General features: G+C 56.0%; 2 protein-coding genes across 6 annotated transcripts; one reads left to right on the forward strand and one right to left on the reverse strand.

The window, feature by feature from the left end:
• The first annotated feature begins 470 nt into the window (after nt 1–470).
• On the forward strand, nt 471–5,720 carry ACADVL (acyl-CoA dehydrogenase very long chain). The gene is made up of 20 exons (XM_055405229.2): nt 471–630; nt 703–778; nt 1,044–1,109; nt 1,199–1,271; nt 1,369–1,433; nt 1,539–1,673; nt 2,026–2,170; nt 2,421–2,550; nt 2,641–2,766; nt 3,089–3,287; nt 3,540–3,644; nt 4,073–4,159; nt 4,241–4,303; nt 4,396–4,497; nt 4,574–4,671; nt 4,750–4,822; nt 4,914–4,986; nt 5,079–5,151; nt 5,252–5,327; nt 5,412–5,720. Exons 1-20 carry the CDS (start codon nt 569–571, stop codon nt 5,550–5,552), a joined length of 1,968 nt encoding a protein of 655 aa, XP_055261204.1. The 5' UTR covers nt 471–568; the 3' UTR covers nt 5,553–5,720.
• A 147-nt stretch (nt 5,721–5,867) lies between these two features.
• DVL2 (dishevelled segment polarity protein 2) lies at nt 5,868–13,808 on the reverse strand. Of its 5 annotated transcripts, XM_088828844.1 has the most exons (16): nt 13,371–13,808; nt 11,024–11,093; nt 10,428–10,573; nt 10,191–10,300; nt 9,928–10,063; nt 9,751–9,844; nt 9,546–9,615; nt 9,317–9,456; nt 9,155–9,231; nt 8,466–8,533; nt 8,148–8,276; nt 7,897–8,028; nt 7,605–7,784; nt 6,959–7,177; nt 6,719–6,814; nt 5,868–6,493 (listed from the first exon to the last, which is right to left on the reverse strand). In XM_088828844.1, the coding sequence occupies exons 1-16, from the start codon at nt 13,562–13,564 to the stop codon at nt 6,366–6,368; spliced, it is 1,989 nt and encodes a 662-aa protein (XP_088684970.1). In that variant the 5' UTR covers nt 13,565–13,808; the 3' UTR covers nt 5,868–6,365. The 5 variants fall into 5 exon arrangements, with proteins under 5 accessions (XP_088684970.1, XP_055261195.1, XP_055261188.1 ...); XM_055405220.2 differs by having other exon boundaries at nt 5,868–6,814; nt 9,751–9,841; nt 10,203–10,300; XM_055405213.2 differs by having other exon boundaries at nt 5,868–6,814; nt 10,203–10,300.
• Between the last annotated feature and the right edge of the window lie 438 nt (nt 13,809–14,246).

The raw sequence follows: 14,246 nt of genomic DNA on the forward strand, positions 1-14,246 counted from the left end.
GTGACAACTCCTAGGTCTCAAGATACTATGCCTGGGCAATTCACACCCACCTGGAGTCACCCACTCCTTTATTTCCCTCCTTTTTTTGTTGGAGGAGATGGATTTGAGCGGGACCTCAGAATCCTCTTTCCATTCCCGTCTCTGGTATCTTTCTTACACTTCTCTCTTTCCATCTCTCCCTTCTAACTCCAGCTGGGAAGTCCTCCTTTCAGTCTACCCTCCACCCCTCTGGGGGCAGATGCCTAAGTTCCTCCCTCTTCCGACTCAGCCTATCTCATCACCCCTTCTGCTGGCTACACTCTAGTTCGTACAAACTAGTTCATCTAGTTGGATGAAGCTGTTTGGGGGACGACAACAGCCGTTTGGAGATGACCCTAGGTCAACCAGATTGCAGGGGCTGTGGCGCTCCGGAACTACAACTCCCAGCATGCTTCGGTGGCCGGAAGCCCCGCCCACCGCGACCCGGTGCATTGTGGAGGATGAGTCAGGGCTGGGGAACTATACTTTGGCAGACCCGCAACAGCTCTAGGTCAGCTTTTAGGGCACCGGCGACCGAAGCGGTTCAGAGATGCGGGCAGCGAGAATGGCTCCGAGCGTGGGGCGGCAGCTGCTGAGGCTGCGGGGCGGAAGGTGTGTGTGTGACAGGGGAGGGGGGCAGGAAGCCCGGGCACTGAGCCAGGACTGAACACCTATTCCCCACAGCTCGTGGCCCAGTGCGCTCCTGGGGCAGCCCCGGCCCGGCCCTGCCCGGCGACCCTATGCCAGTGGGGTCGCCCAGGTAAGTGACGGCGACCTTTAAGGGGTATGAAAGCCGGAGTCCGCTTCGGCTCCCACCTCCCCGCCGCCGGCAGGGGTCTCCCTCTTGGTCCCTCCTAGTCACCTGCCAGTCGCCTGGCGCCCAAAGTAGGGGAAAGGGCAAACCAGGGTGCCCTGAGGATGAAACTAGGGGAAAGGTGTCGGATGCGCCCTCCCCTCTTCCGCTTTTCTGTTTTTGGCACTTTGGAATCCCTTTCTCCGGCCTCCTTTACCATCCCTCTCCCCAGGCGGCTGTGGACCAGTCTGATTCCCAGCCTTCTGAGGCTTCGACCAGGGAAAAACGGGCCAACTCGGTACGTGACTCCAAGCTGTGGAGGATCTAAACCAGGGGCAGACCCACCCCACACTGTTCCCTGATACCCCCTCCCTTCTCCCTGCGCAGATATCTAAGTCCTTTGCTGTGGGGATGTTCAAGGGCCAGCTCACCACCGATCAGGTGTTTCCATACCCGTCTGGTAAGTAAATGAGTAGGCAGAGCCGGGCGGGGGCGGGCAGCTTCCCCTGACCGCCTGGCCTGACCTGCCGGCCTTCTCGCCACTCCAACCACCGCAGTGCTCAACGAGGACCAGACACAGTTTCTCAAAGAGCTGGTGGGGCCCGTGACCCGATTCTTTGAGGTGAGCAATGCCAGCCTGAGGAATAGAGGGTGTGGTTCCCGATGGAGAGAGGTTAAGGAGCCTTAATAAAAGGAGCCTGGAGGTGAGATCCTGTGCCTTCCCCAGGAAGTGAACGATGCTGCCAAGAATGACATGCTGGAAAGAGTGGAGGAGACCACCATGCAAGGTCTCAAGGAGTTGGGGGCCTTTGGCCTGCAAGTACCCAATGAACTGGGTGGCGTGGGCCTCTGCAACACCCAGGTGAGGGAGTCCCCACAGTCACCTCCTGCGTCCCAGTCTTCTACTTTCTTGCCCCTGGGGCAGAGGTCTCTGCCATGAGCTGCTCTGGGGGCCTGTGGGATGTCTCTTAATATGAAACTAGGTTCCCAAGTCCTAACAGATCTCGAATGTGGGGATTGCCTGAGGATATGGTAGGGTACTTGCCTCCCATCAAGACCTAAAACAGACCTGCCAGTGTCCTCTGCCATTGGCCTACTTGCTCTATTCACTTTGCAGGGACACCCAAGTTGGGCTCTTTCCTGCTGCCCATGCTTCCCTGTTAAGGGCGGGTCCCCATTTAGCCAATTACAGCCAATGCCTGTTTCCCCTCCAGTACGCCCGATTGGTGGAGATCGTGGGCATGTATGACCTTGGCGTGGGCATCGTCCTGGGGGCCCATCAGAGCATCGGTTTCAAAGGCATCCTGCTCTTCGGCACAAAGGCCCAGAAAGAAAAATACCTCCCCAAACTGGCATCTGGTGAGGCAGCCCTAGGAGAGCCAGAGATTGGGGCTTGGCCGATTAGGCCAGCCGTACTTAGATCACTGCATAGCTGGGTGTGTTGGCTAGGGTGGGGGGGTCAGGGAGATTCTGGGAAAGACATTCAGAAGTCACTGAATATCGCCAGAGGCCTTAAAGAGGGATGGTTGTGCTCCAGGGGTGGGTGGTGGCACCAAAGTGCCTCCCGTGCCCATCAGAACCCAGGGTAAAGGAGCGCTCTCTCCAACAGGGGAGACTATAGCTGCTTTCTGTCTAACGGAGCCCTCCAGTGGATCAGATGCAGCGTCCATCCGATCCTCAGCTGTGCCCAGCCCCTGTGGAAAATACTATACCCTCAACGGAAGCAAGATCTGGATCAGGTACTCTTCCATTTCTCTCAACACCCTCTGCCCAATCCAGGCCCCACTGCTCCATCCTCCGTGCCCTAACCGCCTCTCGTTTTTCCACAGTAACGGGGGCCTGGCAGACATCTTCACAGTCTTTGCCAAGACACCAGTTACAGACTCAGCCACGGGCGCTGTGAAGGAGAAGATCACAGCTTTTGTGGTGGAAAGGAACTTTGGTGGCGTCACCCAGTGAGTGGGCTGGGGTGGAAGAGGGGGAGCCAGGGAGCCGGTGGTACTGAGTTCTAGGGCAGATGGCTGCCATGGGTCACCCTGGGGATGTGTGCAAATCCAGAGCATCTGGACAGTATGTTCCCTCTGGGCCTAGTATGTAGGAAACTGATCTCGTTTGGCTCCACCAACCATTGCGCCCAGAGCACAGCAGCAGGATAAAGCCAGGCCTCCTCAGACCTCTGGGTATGCTGGGAAATGCTGCCTGCACCTCTTTCGGGCTGGCTTAGAAATGAGGGACTAATTCCCCCACCCCAATGGCAATTTCTCCATCCTGTCACAGTGGGCCCCCTGAGAAGAAGATGGGCATCAAAGCCTCAAACACAGCAGAGGTGTACTTTGACGGAGTACGGGTGCCAGCAGAAAACGTACTGGGGGAGGTGGGGGGCGGCTTCAAGGTCGCCATGCATATTCTCAACAATGGAAGGTTTGGCATGGCTGCAGCCCTGGCAGGCACCATGAAAAGCATCATTGCTAAGGCGGTGAGTACCCAGCCTGTCCCAGGCCAGCCTGAATCTAAGCATAAGTCATACTGTCTCCCTTTCCATGTGACCCTGTCCCCTGCAGGCCCTCCCTCCACAAGAGACCCTTCCCCACCAGCAATCACTTAGGTCTCCATCCATCCTGGACTGACTCTTGACTGTGGCCAAAGTCCATCCCTCCCAGTGCAGCCCAGCCCCTCTCCCAGAAAGAGAAGACTAGAGAACCATAGTGGGACACGTGTCCTCTTCCAGGTGGATCATGCTGCTAATCGTACCCAGTTTGGGGAGAAAATTCACAACTTTGGGCTGATCCAGGAGAAGCTGGCCCGGATGGCTATGCTGCAGTATGTGACTGAGGTGAGGGCTGCCCCCTGTCCCCAGAGCCCTTCTTCCCAGATGGGTCAGACTACAACCCCCAGCAGCACCTGGGGCAGTGGGTCTCCAGCTTTACACCAATGCCCTAGGGGATGCGGGGAGGCATAGCCAGTTCAGCTTCTGCAGGACGGGGAGAGCCATGCTGTTCCACCGAGGTGCTTCCAGAGGTCCCTGAAGTGTAGTCTATCCCACCCCACCTTCACCTCCTCCCCGCTTCCAAAAAGTCAAATGCCTGCAAGCCCCTGATGAACTGACCAGGGGACCAAATACTCAGACGTGCCTAATCCATGGCGTTGGAAGGTGAAGGGAAGGGCCAAAGGCCAAGGCAGACCTGGGCTTCTAAGATCTGGGTGACCAGGTCAAGTCTGATGCAGCCTTTTTCCATTTCCCTTCCTATGTCCCAACCTCAGTCCATGGCGTACATGGTGAGTGCCAACATGGACCAGGGATCCACGGACTTCCAGATAGAGGCCGCCATCAGCAAAATCTTTGGCTCGGTGAGGTCCCAGGCCTGTGGGGAGGGAGAGCCAGGTTGGGAGCTTGGCTCCAAAAGCAATCTTGGGTGTTTCTGTTTCTAGGAGGCAGCCTGGAAAGTGACAGATGAGTGCATCCAAATCATGGGGGGCATGGGCTTCATGAAGGTACAGACATTTCTCTGCTGGGGTGGCTGCAGGGCCAGGAGGAGGCAGGTGCATCGCAGCGGGGACATGTAATCTGTCTTCCCCTGCGGTAGGAGCCTGGGGTAGAGCGTGTGCTCCGAGATCTTCGCATCTTCCGGATCTTTGAGGGGACAAATGACATTCTCCGGCTGTTTGTGGCTCTGCAGGGCTGCATGGTAAGAGGGAGGAGAATCAGGGGGAGTTGGTGGGGAGGACAGTGAGTTCTGACTATGGGGCCCTCCTCCCCCACAGGACAAAGGGAAGGAACTCTCTGGGCTTGGCAATGCTCTAAAGAACCCTTTTGGGAATGCCAGCCTCCTGCTAGGAGAGGCAGGCAAACAGCTGAGGCGGTAAGCTTAGAGACCAGGGCGTGGTGGGGCGGGACAGTGCATGGCAACTAACCAGTCACCCTCTGGCTTCCTCTTAAGGCGGGCAGGGCTGGGCAGTGGCCTGAGTCTCAGCGGCATCATCCACCAGGAACTGAGTCGGAGTGGTGAGCTGGTACGTAAGCAGTCAAGGTGGAGGGGCAGCCTGTATCAGAAGCTGAGGGGCCAGGCCTCATCTCACCCCGGGCACCATCCCATCTCCTCAGGCAGTGCAGGCTCTGGAGCAGTTTGCCACCGTGGTGGAGGCCAAGCTGATAAAACACAAGAAGGATATCATTAGTGAGTGAGCTCGACCTTGTTCCCACCCCCACTTTCCGTCTCCCTCCCCCTGACCCTCTCACCACCCCCCTGCAAACCCATCTACCTGGCAGATGAACAGTTTCTGCTGCAGCGTCTGGCAGACAGTGCCATTGACCTCTACGCCATGGTGGTGGTTCTGTCCAGGTGAGGAGGCAGTGGGGGAGACCTGAGTCGCAGTGGTGGGTGGGGGGGTCCCTGGGCCAGGGTCACAGCCCAAATGTGTTTTTCTCCTGCTTCCCACTAGGGCTTCAAGATCCCTGAGTGAAGGCTACCCCACAGCCCAGCATGAGAAAATGCTCTGTGACAGCTGGTGTATCGAGGTGAGATCCAGAGTTACTGAGTACAGGGGGCTGGAGGGGGTCGCTGAACAGGTCTCAACCCCCTCCCTCCCCCTCCCTCCCCAGGCTGCAGCTCGGATCCGGGAGAACATGACTGCCCTGCAGTCTGACCCCCAGCAGCAGGAGCTCTTCCGTAACTTCAAAAGCATCTCCAAGGCCCTGGTGGAGCGTGGTGGCGTGGTCACCAGCAATCCCCTTGGTTTCTGAGTACTCTCAATTACAGCCTAGCCCAAAATGTGCCTTTTCTCAAGCCAAAGCCCAGACCCCTTTCCTGCCCATCCTGGTTCTACCTTGAAGGGGGCCCCGGCCCATGACTGTGCCTGCTCTCAGAGGGAGCACTTACTGCCTCACAGATAAAGTTTCTAACAAGTCACACTCTGCGACTGTATCTGTCCTTTCCCTTGCTGCCTGCCTCCCTCCCAAAGAAAGGAGCCAGAGGCGTGGGGAGTTTGCCCCTATTGCTTTATTTAGTGTTTTATACAAGTGACTAAAATAAATAGAGTAACAAAAGCAGCTACATGGCCCCCAAAACCAACTACCCCAGATTCCTTTGACGGCTGTCTAGGGGAACCAACCCCCTTCCACGTCCCAGGGTACCAATGACCACCCTCCCACCCTGCTCAGGACAGAGCTGACTGGGCGAATGGATAAGGAGGTCACATCTAAGGGTTAGAAGGAGGGGCCCAGGAGACAAGGATTCTTCATATAAAAGAAAAACTATCTACTAAAAAAATAGTCCCCAAAATGTAAGAAAATCTATTTTAACCCCCCAAAAGGCTTATAAAAAACAATAAAGCTAAAAATAATCAAAGGTCCCTTGTTGAACCCCAAAGAAAAGGGGAGGAACCAGGCACTGCTGGAAAGTCACAGTGGCAACAACCTCACAGCAGACAGCAGCCCACAGGATAGGCTGAGTCCAAGCACCAGAGTAGTGATGAGCACATGACTGACAAGACATCCAATCACAAGACAGGAGCACCAAACACTGACAGCCGATCCAATGTGGCCCCACCATGGGCTCTACATGACATCCACAAAGAACTCACTGGGGTTGCCCATGGCCATGTGGAAGCTTTGGCGGCTGGCGGTCAACTCTGGGGGCACAGAGCCCAGGTCTCGGACTGGAGGGGCCCCTGGAGGCTGCACTGCTGGAGGGACAGGGGGTGGGGGCGGTGGCATCATGACCACCATCATGGGGTTATAAGGGAGAGCCATACCAGGAGGTGGGCCATAGGGATGCAGCCCCGGGTGGGCTCGGAGATTGGGAGCACCCCCTGATGAGCCCCTGGATGGGGGAGGGCCCCCATCACCAGTCCCACCAGGTTCCCCACCCCGCCGAAGGCTGCCACCCCGGCTGGAAGGCTCAGACTCACTGCCACTGCCAGACTTGGACTCAGGGGCCCGATCCTCAGGCCTCCCCGTGCGTCCCGCCCCCCCATCGCTTCGCGTTGACCCACTGCTCCGGCTCCCTGTGGGGGGAGAGGGGACAGGAGCGACTGAGCCACAGCCCAGGTCCTTCAGCCTCCCCAGTCCCTGCTCCAGCCTCTGCTCCCTGGCTTCGCCTTGGCCCCCACATCCAGACCCAGCTATGTGGGGATCTGTCGGCAACTTACCCTCGCTGTGCTGGCTGCTGGCACTGCCTCCGCCATAGGTGTAGGACGAGAGCTCATGGTAGGGTGGGGGCTGAGGACTGTATGGGTGTGGGGCTGGGTACTGGTATGAGAAAGTGGGCAGCAGAGGCCAGGGGGTGGCCCCAGGCAGAGGAGCCAAAGTGTCCTGGTCTGAAGCGCCACTGGAGCCATCATTGTCATTAAGAGACAGGTTGACTAAGTCTGGAAGGCAGAGAAGAGATCTAGGATCACTGCGTTGAGAAGCCAGGATGCCAAGACATCAAATGAGGAACTGGGAATGGTTTCCCCACAACCATCCGTGGCGGGGGTTAACAGGAAGGCCTCTGATAGGGAATGTCCCACCTGCCACAGCTGTCAGGGCAGGAACGCGGCCAGAGCCACCCTTAGTCCCATGTCTCCCCTCCCCAGCAGACACAACCCTGAACCTGCGCACAGCTCATCCAGCACAACAGGGGTGGATGTGCTACAACCCCCAGGCCCGTCTTCAGCCAGTGCAAGGACTACTGAAGGACGCGTGCTGCTCAGTGTCCACAGCAGCCCCGGCTGGTTTCTGGGCTAGGCCTGGGGCTGGAGACACAGGACAAGGCCACCAGGGCCGCTCTACGTGGGCCAGGATAGGGGCACTCACAACTCTCACAGCCACCACTGAGGTCTCCAAAGACGTAATAGCACTGCTCAGAGAAGGTGATCTTGTTCACAGTGTGCCGGATAAGGCCCGCCTTGAGCAGCCCACTGGCATACTTCCGGGCCTCCCGCCGCTCGGGAAAGCCCTCCACGTGATGGTACAGCCAGTCCACCACGTCCGAGCCTGGATTGTGCAAGAGAGAGAAAGACCTCAAGTTCTTCTAACTTCCACCCCTCTTCCCAGTTTTGGTCTCCTTCTCTTCCTCCCCTACCACCTGCCCAGAGCCCAGCCACACCCAGGAAGGCGTTAGGGATGGTGATCTTGAGCCACATGCGGTCCCGAACTTCCAGTCCTGATTCTGGAGCAGCCATGGCCTTGGTCACAGACGCCATGTCTGTGTGGATGGAGAGGCCCCGGCCCTCACAGCCTGATGGAGGACAATCAGGGAGTCAGAGTTAGGACCAAGGTCCATGGAACAGTGGAGTCACACCACACACCAGGTGGCCTTGCAGACAGCTAGAGGATGAGATGGGCCGGGGGGCTCACCATCAGGAAGAGAGGACCCAGAGGTGATGGTACTCATGGACGAGGAGCCTGGATAAGGTGGGAAGGTGCCAGTCAGTGCAGCAGAGTGTGAGACCCAGGCAGCAGGGTCGATCGGCTGGATGGGCTCATCTGCAACAGCAAAGGCCACCAGGATGGTCACCTCTCAACCACAGAGAGTCACCCCCGTCCCTCCCCGACTCAGACTCCTGTTCCAGCTCTGCTGTGCCCCGCTATCACTCCACTCCCTGTAGCGTGGAGGCCAAGAGTACCCATTCCTGCCCTATCCTCCTAACTGTAGGACCCCTGAGCATCACTCACTTCGGGGGAGAGTGAAGTAGGCCTGGGGAGAGGGATCCCAGCACTTGGCCACCGTCAGCACAATGGGGCTGTGGGGAAGAGAAGGTCAGTCAAGTGGGGGTAAGGGCAGAGGCCTGAGGAGAGGGGAGGCCTGGAATGAGAATGGGTGAAGGACAGAAAGAGGGAAAGAGGAGAGACCACAGACATGACTGGGCCTGAGAAAGTGACAGTGAAAGGCTCCACAATAAGGGTGACGAACACAGGTCACTCTTAAAAAAATACTGCTGAGTAACCTAAGAGAGAACACACTGCACGATCCCACTCAGAGAAAGAACAGAAACAGGTAAAACTAAAGTCTGTTGTTCAAAGACAGGTGCATGGCCAGTCAAATGAGGGCCAAGCAAACTATTGTGGTGATGACCAAAGAATCAAGAGACTGGTTACCTCTAGGAGAATGAGATGGGAGGGAGCAGAAAGGGACAATGAGGGGACCCTTTGTGGGTCAGCAAACTTCTAGGTCATGACATAAGTGGTGGGGATACGGCCACCCATTCACCCCAGACTCAACATACTATGCATTTTTGTTTTATAAACTTTTCGACCAGTTCTATGTTATGTTTCCCCCCTTTGTGTTATGACAAAACCAAAAAAAAAAAAAGTGAAAAGGCAAAGAAAGAGGACTGAGGACTTGGACCAGCTCACAGGCTCACCCTGGCTTGTGCACGATGTCCCTCAGCACCCGCACTGCATCATCGTTGCTCATGTTCTCAAAGTTCATGTCGTTCACCTGGCAGGAGGGACAGTGGGTCAAAGGCGAGAGGGAGGGGCTGAGAGTGCTGGCCAAGTCAGTGCGTGGCCCTGCTCCAGCTCACCTGCAAAAGCATGTCCCCGGGTTCGATGCGCCCATCGGCTGCCACAGCCCCACCTTTCATGATGGAGCCAATGTAGATGCCACCGTCTCCCCTCTCATTGCTCTGGCCCACGATAGAGATGCCCAGGAAGTTGTATTTTTCTGTGGAGGGAAGTCAAGTGATGAGGGGAAGCGCCAGCTGCATGCCCCCCAGGGACCCTGGAGACCAGCTCCTCTCAGCCCCTCCATACCCATGTTGAGCGTGACTGTGATGATGTTGAGAGACATGGTGGAATCAGTGACGCTGCTGAAGGACGAGGCCTGCGGTGGGCAAAGGGGAAGAAGCAGGACTGCCTCTAACACCCTGGGATTTCTGGGCCTCAGACCGTCTAGGCCAAGGCCTGAACCCTCAACTTCCCCAAGGGAGGTCCAGCTGACCCACAAGAAGTCCCTCACCCTCTCCAGGCGGGGTGGCCGCTGTTTCCTCCGCCGCCGGTGGCGCTTGAGGAGGCGGGAGGCACTGCTCTGCTCTGTGGAGCTGCTGAACCTGCTGGGAGGTCGGGCAGCGGTCGTGGGGCCAAAGCAAAGGACGGGAAGGGGGATAGTTCCCTGGGGAGGTCCGAGGAGCCTCACCTGCTCATGGTGTCGTCCTCGTCCGAGTCCCCCAGGCTGGTGCTCTCCAGCTCACTGGTCATGAGGGTGGAGGAGCTCTCGTACCCCGCCAGGTGGCGCTCCAGCCTGGAGGGGCCGCTGGGCCTGTGGCCCCCCGCTGAGGAAGAAGAAGCACCTCAGGAATCAGGCTCCTCACTGCATCTGGCCCAGATGCTTATGTTTGGTGGGAGCTAACCCCTCCCCAGCTCCCGCTCTAGCCGGCTCCCAGGCCCGGTCCCCCTCACCGCCATGCTCACTGCTGTCTCGCCTGCGAGGCCGCTCCCGCCTCAGAGACACCACTGACTCTGTTTCTGTCTCGGGCTCCAGGTTTTCCCGGCTGCTGGACACGTTAGGGCTAGACGGGCAGAGAGGGTTCCCGACCCGCATCAGTGGGACAGGGCCCCAAACCCTCGGCTTCCCCTCCCATGGGGCTTGGATTCCCTCATCTCCCTCCCCTGGATGCAAGAATCCCAAGGACTCACTGGAAAGATGGAGGCCTGGAGTCCCCAATGCCACTGGTCCTCTCTGGTGGCAGAGGCGGCAGAGGTGGGGGTGGAGGCGCCAGGTCTGTCCGAGGCTCGTGGGCTGGGGGCGCCATCTCAGGTTGGGGGTTATCTGATGACACTAGCTAGAAGGGCATAAGTGATATAAAAAAAAAACCAACACAGCTCAATAGGGAAGTGAAGGCCTGTGAGGTGGGAGTAAGAGAAAGAACTAGAAAAGGCAATGGGGCCTGAGAGAACCTGGAGAAAAGCACACAGAAAAAAAGCAGCAGCAAGTGTTAGAGGCTCCAGAAAGAGAAGGTTGAGAGGCTCCAACGGGCTGGCTCTCCTAACATCTAAGAAGGATGGAAACTTCCCAACTGTCCAGTGGTTAGGACTTGGTGCTTTCACTCTCAAGGCCGGGTTCAATCCCAAGCTGGGAGAGCCACATGGTGCACAGCCAAACACAAAGAAACAAACAGGTAAGGAAGCAAACAGTCAGAGATTCCAGCAGCTGAGATGTGGTGGGCACAGGCTGAGGCTTGGAGGAGCTGGGTAGTGCCAGGGGGACTGGTCCTCAAAGCCAGGCTGCTTACCCAGGATACTACCCTTCCATTGAAGCAGGGAAGGCGGGCATTGTCATCTGAAATCTCTTCCTTCACCACCCTGCCAAGAGATAAGATAAAGGTTAATGAAACTGCAGCAGCTCTCCCCACTCCCACCTGCATTCGAAGTTTCTCCCAATTTTCATCCAGCTCAAGGATGTTGATTTCCTCCCACCATGGCAAATCCTCTTCTCTGACATTGAGGCACTTCACTCTTACACCCAAGAAATCACCAAACTGAATTCCCTTTCCTTATTTCTCCTTCTCTCCCCAGTTCAACCTTGGGCTCAGCATTGTTCCAGAGCTTTCCAAGAGTCTGATTCAAACCTCTCAGCCCAGTTTCAAAGGCATTCCCCTAAGGCTGCCCTAGCTGCCCCAAATATCTAACCTTAGAAGCCTCACAGGCAGCCTGCCTCCAACTTCCACCCCACTCCACACACAACTGCCCCACAAAGGCTTTGTGGTCCTCGTCTATGTCTCTAATCTTAAGCTTTCCTTAGTCTTCTCTAACTCACTTTCAGTTGGATGTTCAAATGTACTGTCATCTAGTAAAAACACCCATTAGATCAAAGAATAGTACTTAGTAGACTGCGCTTCTAAGGAGTGGTGATGCCCAGATCCCTGTTCCTCTGTGCATTACCTGGCACAAACTCTGCATTAAGCAATTTGCTCCTCCTGACAGACCCCAAAGCCCAGCCCTGATGGCGATCTCACCCATGGGTTCCTTCAATGGACCGAACTTGCTCCTTCTTTTCAACCACCACACGAAATCATCAGTGCCAATTTTGTTCAACACCAAGTCCCTGACCACACAGCAAAGTACCTAATGCTGCCCAAGTGCTAACAAATATCTGTTGGCTAAACTAATAAACATACCGACTAGGAGACATTCTGCCCTGAACACTCTCAAACACATTCACCCCCCAAATTAGGACCTCCTGTCTAATTATCACTTTAGCCTAACAGGATTCTGCTGCTGCTGCTAAGTCACTTCAGTCGTGTCCGACTCTGTGTGACCCCATAGACGGAAGCCCACCAGGCTCCCCCGTCCCTGGGATTCTCCAGGCAAGAACACTACCCTGGATATATGTGAACTCAATCCCATCTATCATTAACGTGAAGACACAGCCCAGTCACTACCAATCTGTCTCAGCATAACAGTTGTATTCTTCACAACATAATCCAATCTCAACATAGTCCAGCCTGTCAAGTGATTTTATTCTGTATCATTGTAGTTGAAGAAGTAGACTGCAAGCTAATAAAGACAAAGACCATTCACCAAGAACATACATACTACGCACTTGTGCTAAAGCATTTTACTCTGGTTAACTGTTTCACAGATGAAATCAATGAACAAAGTTAAATGCCCCAGGTTACATAGTGCCGACAAACAGAAGAACCTTGAATTTCAATACAAGGTAACTCCCAAAACAGTACCACCATCCCAACGTCCAAGTCTTTCTTGGTAAAGTCCAGTCTGCTCAGCTTTCCTAGAATCCAGGCTAACCCAGCCTAAGCCAGCCTCCCTTCAAGAGCTGAGATTGAGGACAAAGCGTACAGTCCTAAAGGTATAAAACACAAAAAGGCCTACCCTGAATTATTTAAGGTTCCAGACTATCCCAAATTATCCAGGATAGCCCCAAACTATTCTAGTATAGGCTAGAATGTCCCCACACGCAGCTGTCTACACCAATATAGACTAGAATATCCCAATACAGCTGTCTGTACTAACACAGACGTGGTCAGCCCTGTGTACCCCTATATTGAGTATCCCCAAAAAAACTAGGCCCCCAAAGAAAGGAAGATCAATCAGCAGAACCCAGTGCAGACCATAATGGCAGCCCAATACAGCACACTGCCTTAGTACAGACTAGAATATCCCCCAAACAATCCTGTCTGCCTCAGTATCAGACAGAACATCCCAAATTGGCCCAGTATAGCCCAGTTGACATCAGCAGGTTTCCCAATATCCCTACACAACCTGTGTGGCACAGGACTGCTCACAATGTAGTTACCAGAGGATACATCAACCTACCTCATCGCTGTCCAGAACACCCGAAAATAAACCACTGTGCCCCAGTCTACTCCAATATAGCCTAATCTTCTCTAATCTGGTTTAGCACTGCCCAGTCTGTCCTCCTACAGCTCCGTGCGCCTCAATCTATCCAAGCATAACGTTGTCCGTCCTGAGATAACCAATCTACACCAGCACAGTAAAATCCGCTCCACTAGTGCCCAGAAAATCCCAGTATGTTCCAAAGTAGCCCGGTGCCCCTCAATATCACCCACTCCACAAAAGCACAGCCCCCACCCATCCTGGTCTAGGCCTCGCGCTCACCCGAAATCCTGATCCATAGACTTGAAAAAGTACTTGGCGCCCGCGGGCCGCTGCAAGACGCTCTTGAAATCGCCGAGGGTGATGCGCTCAGCAGGGACGGGGATCTTCACCAGGTAGGGAGTCTCTTCTTCATCCAGGTGGTAAATCACCTTCGTCTCCCCAACACCACCGCCCCCCGCGCCGCTGCCCGCCATGGTCTCGCCCGCGCGCTCCCTGGCTCCGCCGCCCACCCAAAGGGGCTGTTCGCCCCCGCCGCGCCTGCGCACTCCCGCGAACCGACGCACGAGCACCAAGACCAACACAGCGCCAGAGAGGTGCGAAGGGGAGGAAGGCGGGGGTCAGCGGGGTGGCGGCGGAGAGAGGGGGGCAGGCTGTGGAGTGCTACCCAAAGCCGCGGGCTCCGCCGCCGCCGCCACCGCCTTCGCGAGTGCCCTCCAGCGCCCCGCCCACCTCTCCCCACGTCACGTGATCAGAACTGACCCACCCCCCTTAGAAACGCCTCCACCACGTGATCCTCTCGTGGTCACGTGACCTCTCGACTCCGCCTAGTACCCCCACCATATGATTACTGCTTTCAGCAACGGTCCCCCAACCTTCTGCGGCTCCGCCTCCGTGTGTGTCCCCACCCGCGTCCTCCGACTACCCCTACCAGGCTGGGCTCTGCCCTCAGGGGGGAAGCAAGCAATGCCTGTCCGCTTTATCTGCTCTGGCAGGAAACTCCAAGCAACTTTCATGCGTTGGAGCGCGCGCGTGGGAGGTGTGGGTGGGAATTGGGGGGTGGTGGTCCTTGACTGGGGATGAGGCGGGGCAAAGCCAATTGAGGTCATAGGGTTGGTGGGAAAGGCGCAATCAAGTTATTTTTAGTAGAGAGGTGGG

This window comes from Moschus berezovskii, chromosome 20 (genome assembly GCF_049115385.1).
Source record: "Moschus berezovskii isolate FMDL1 chromosome 20, NW_MosBer_1.0, whole genome shotgun sequence".
NCBI classification, from domain to species: Eukaryota; Metazoa; Chordata; class Mammalia; order Artiodactyla; family Moschidae; genus Moschus; species Moschus berezovskii.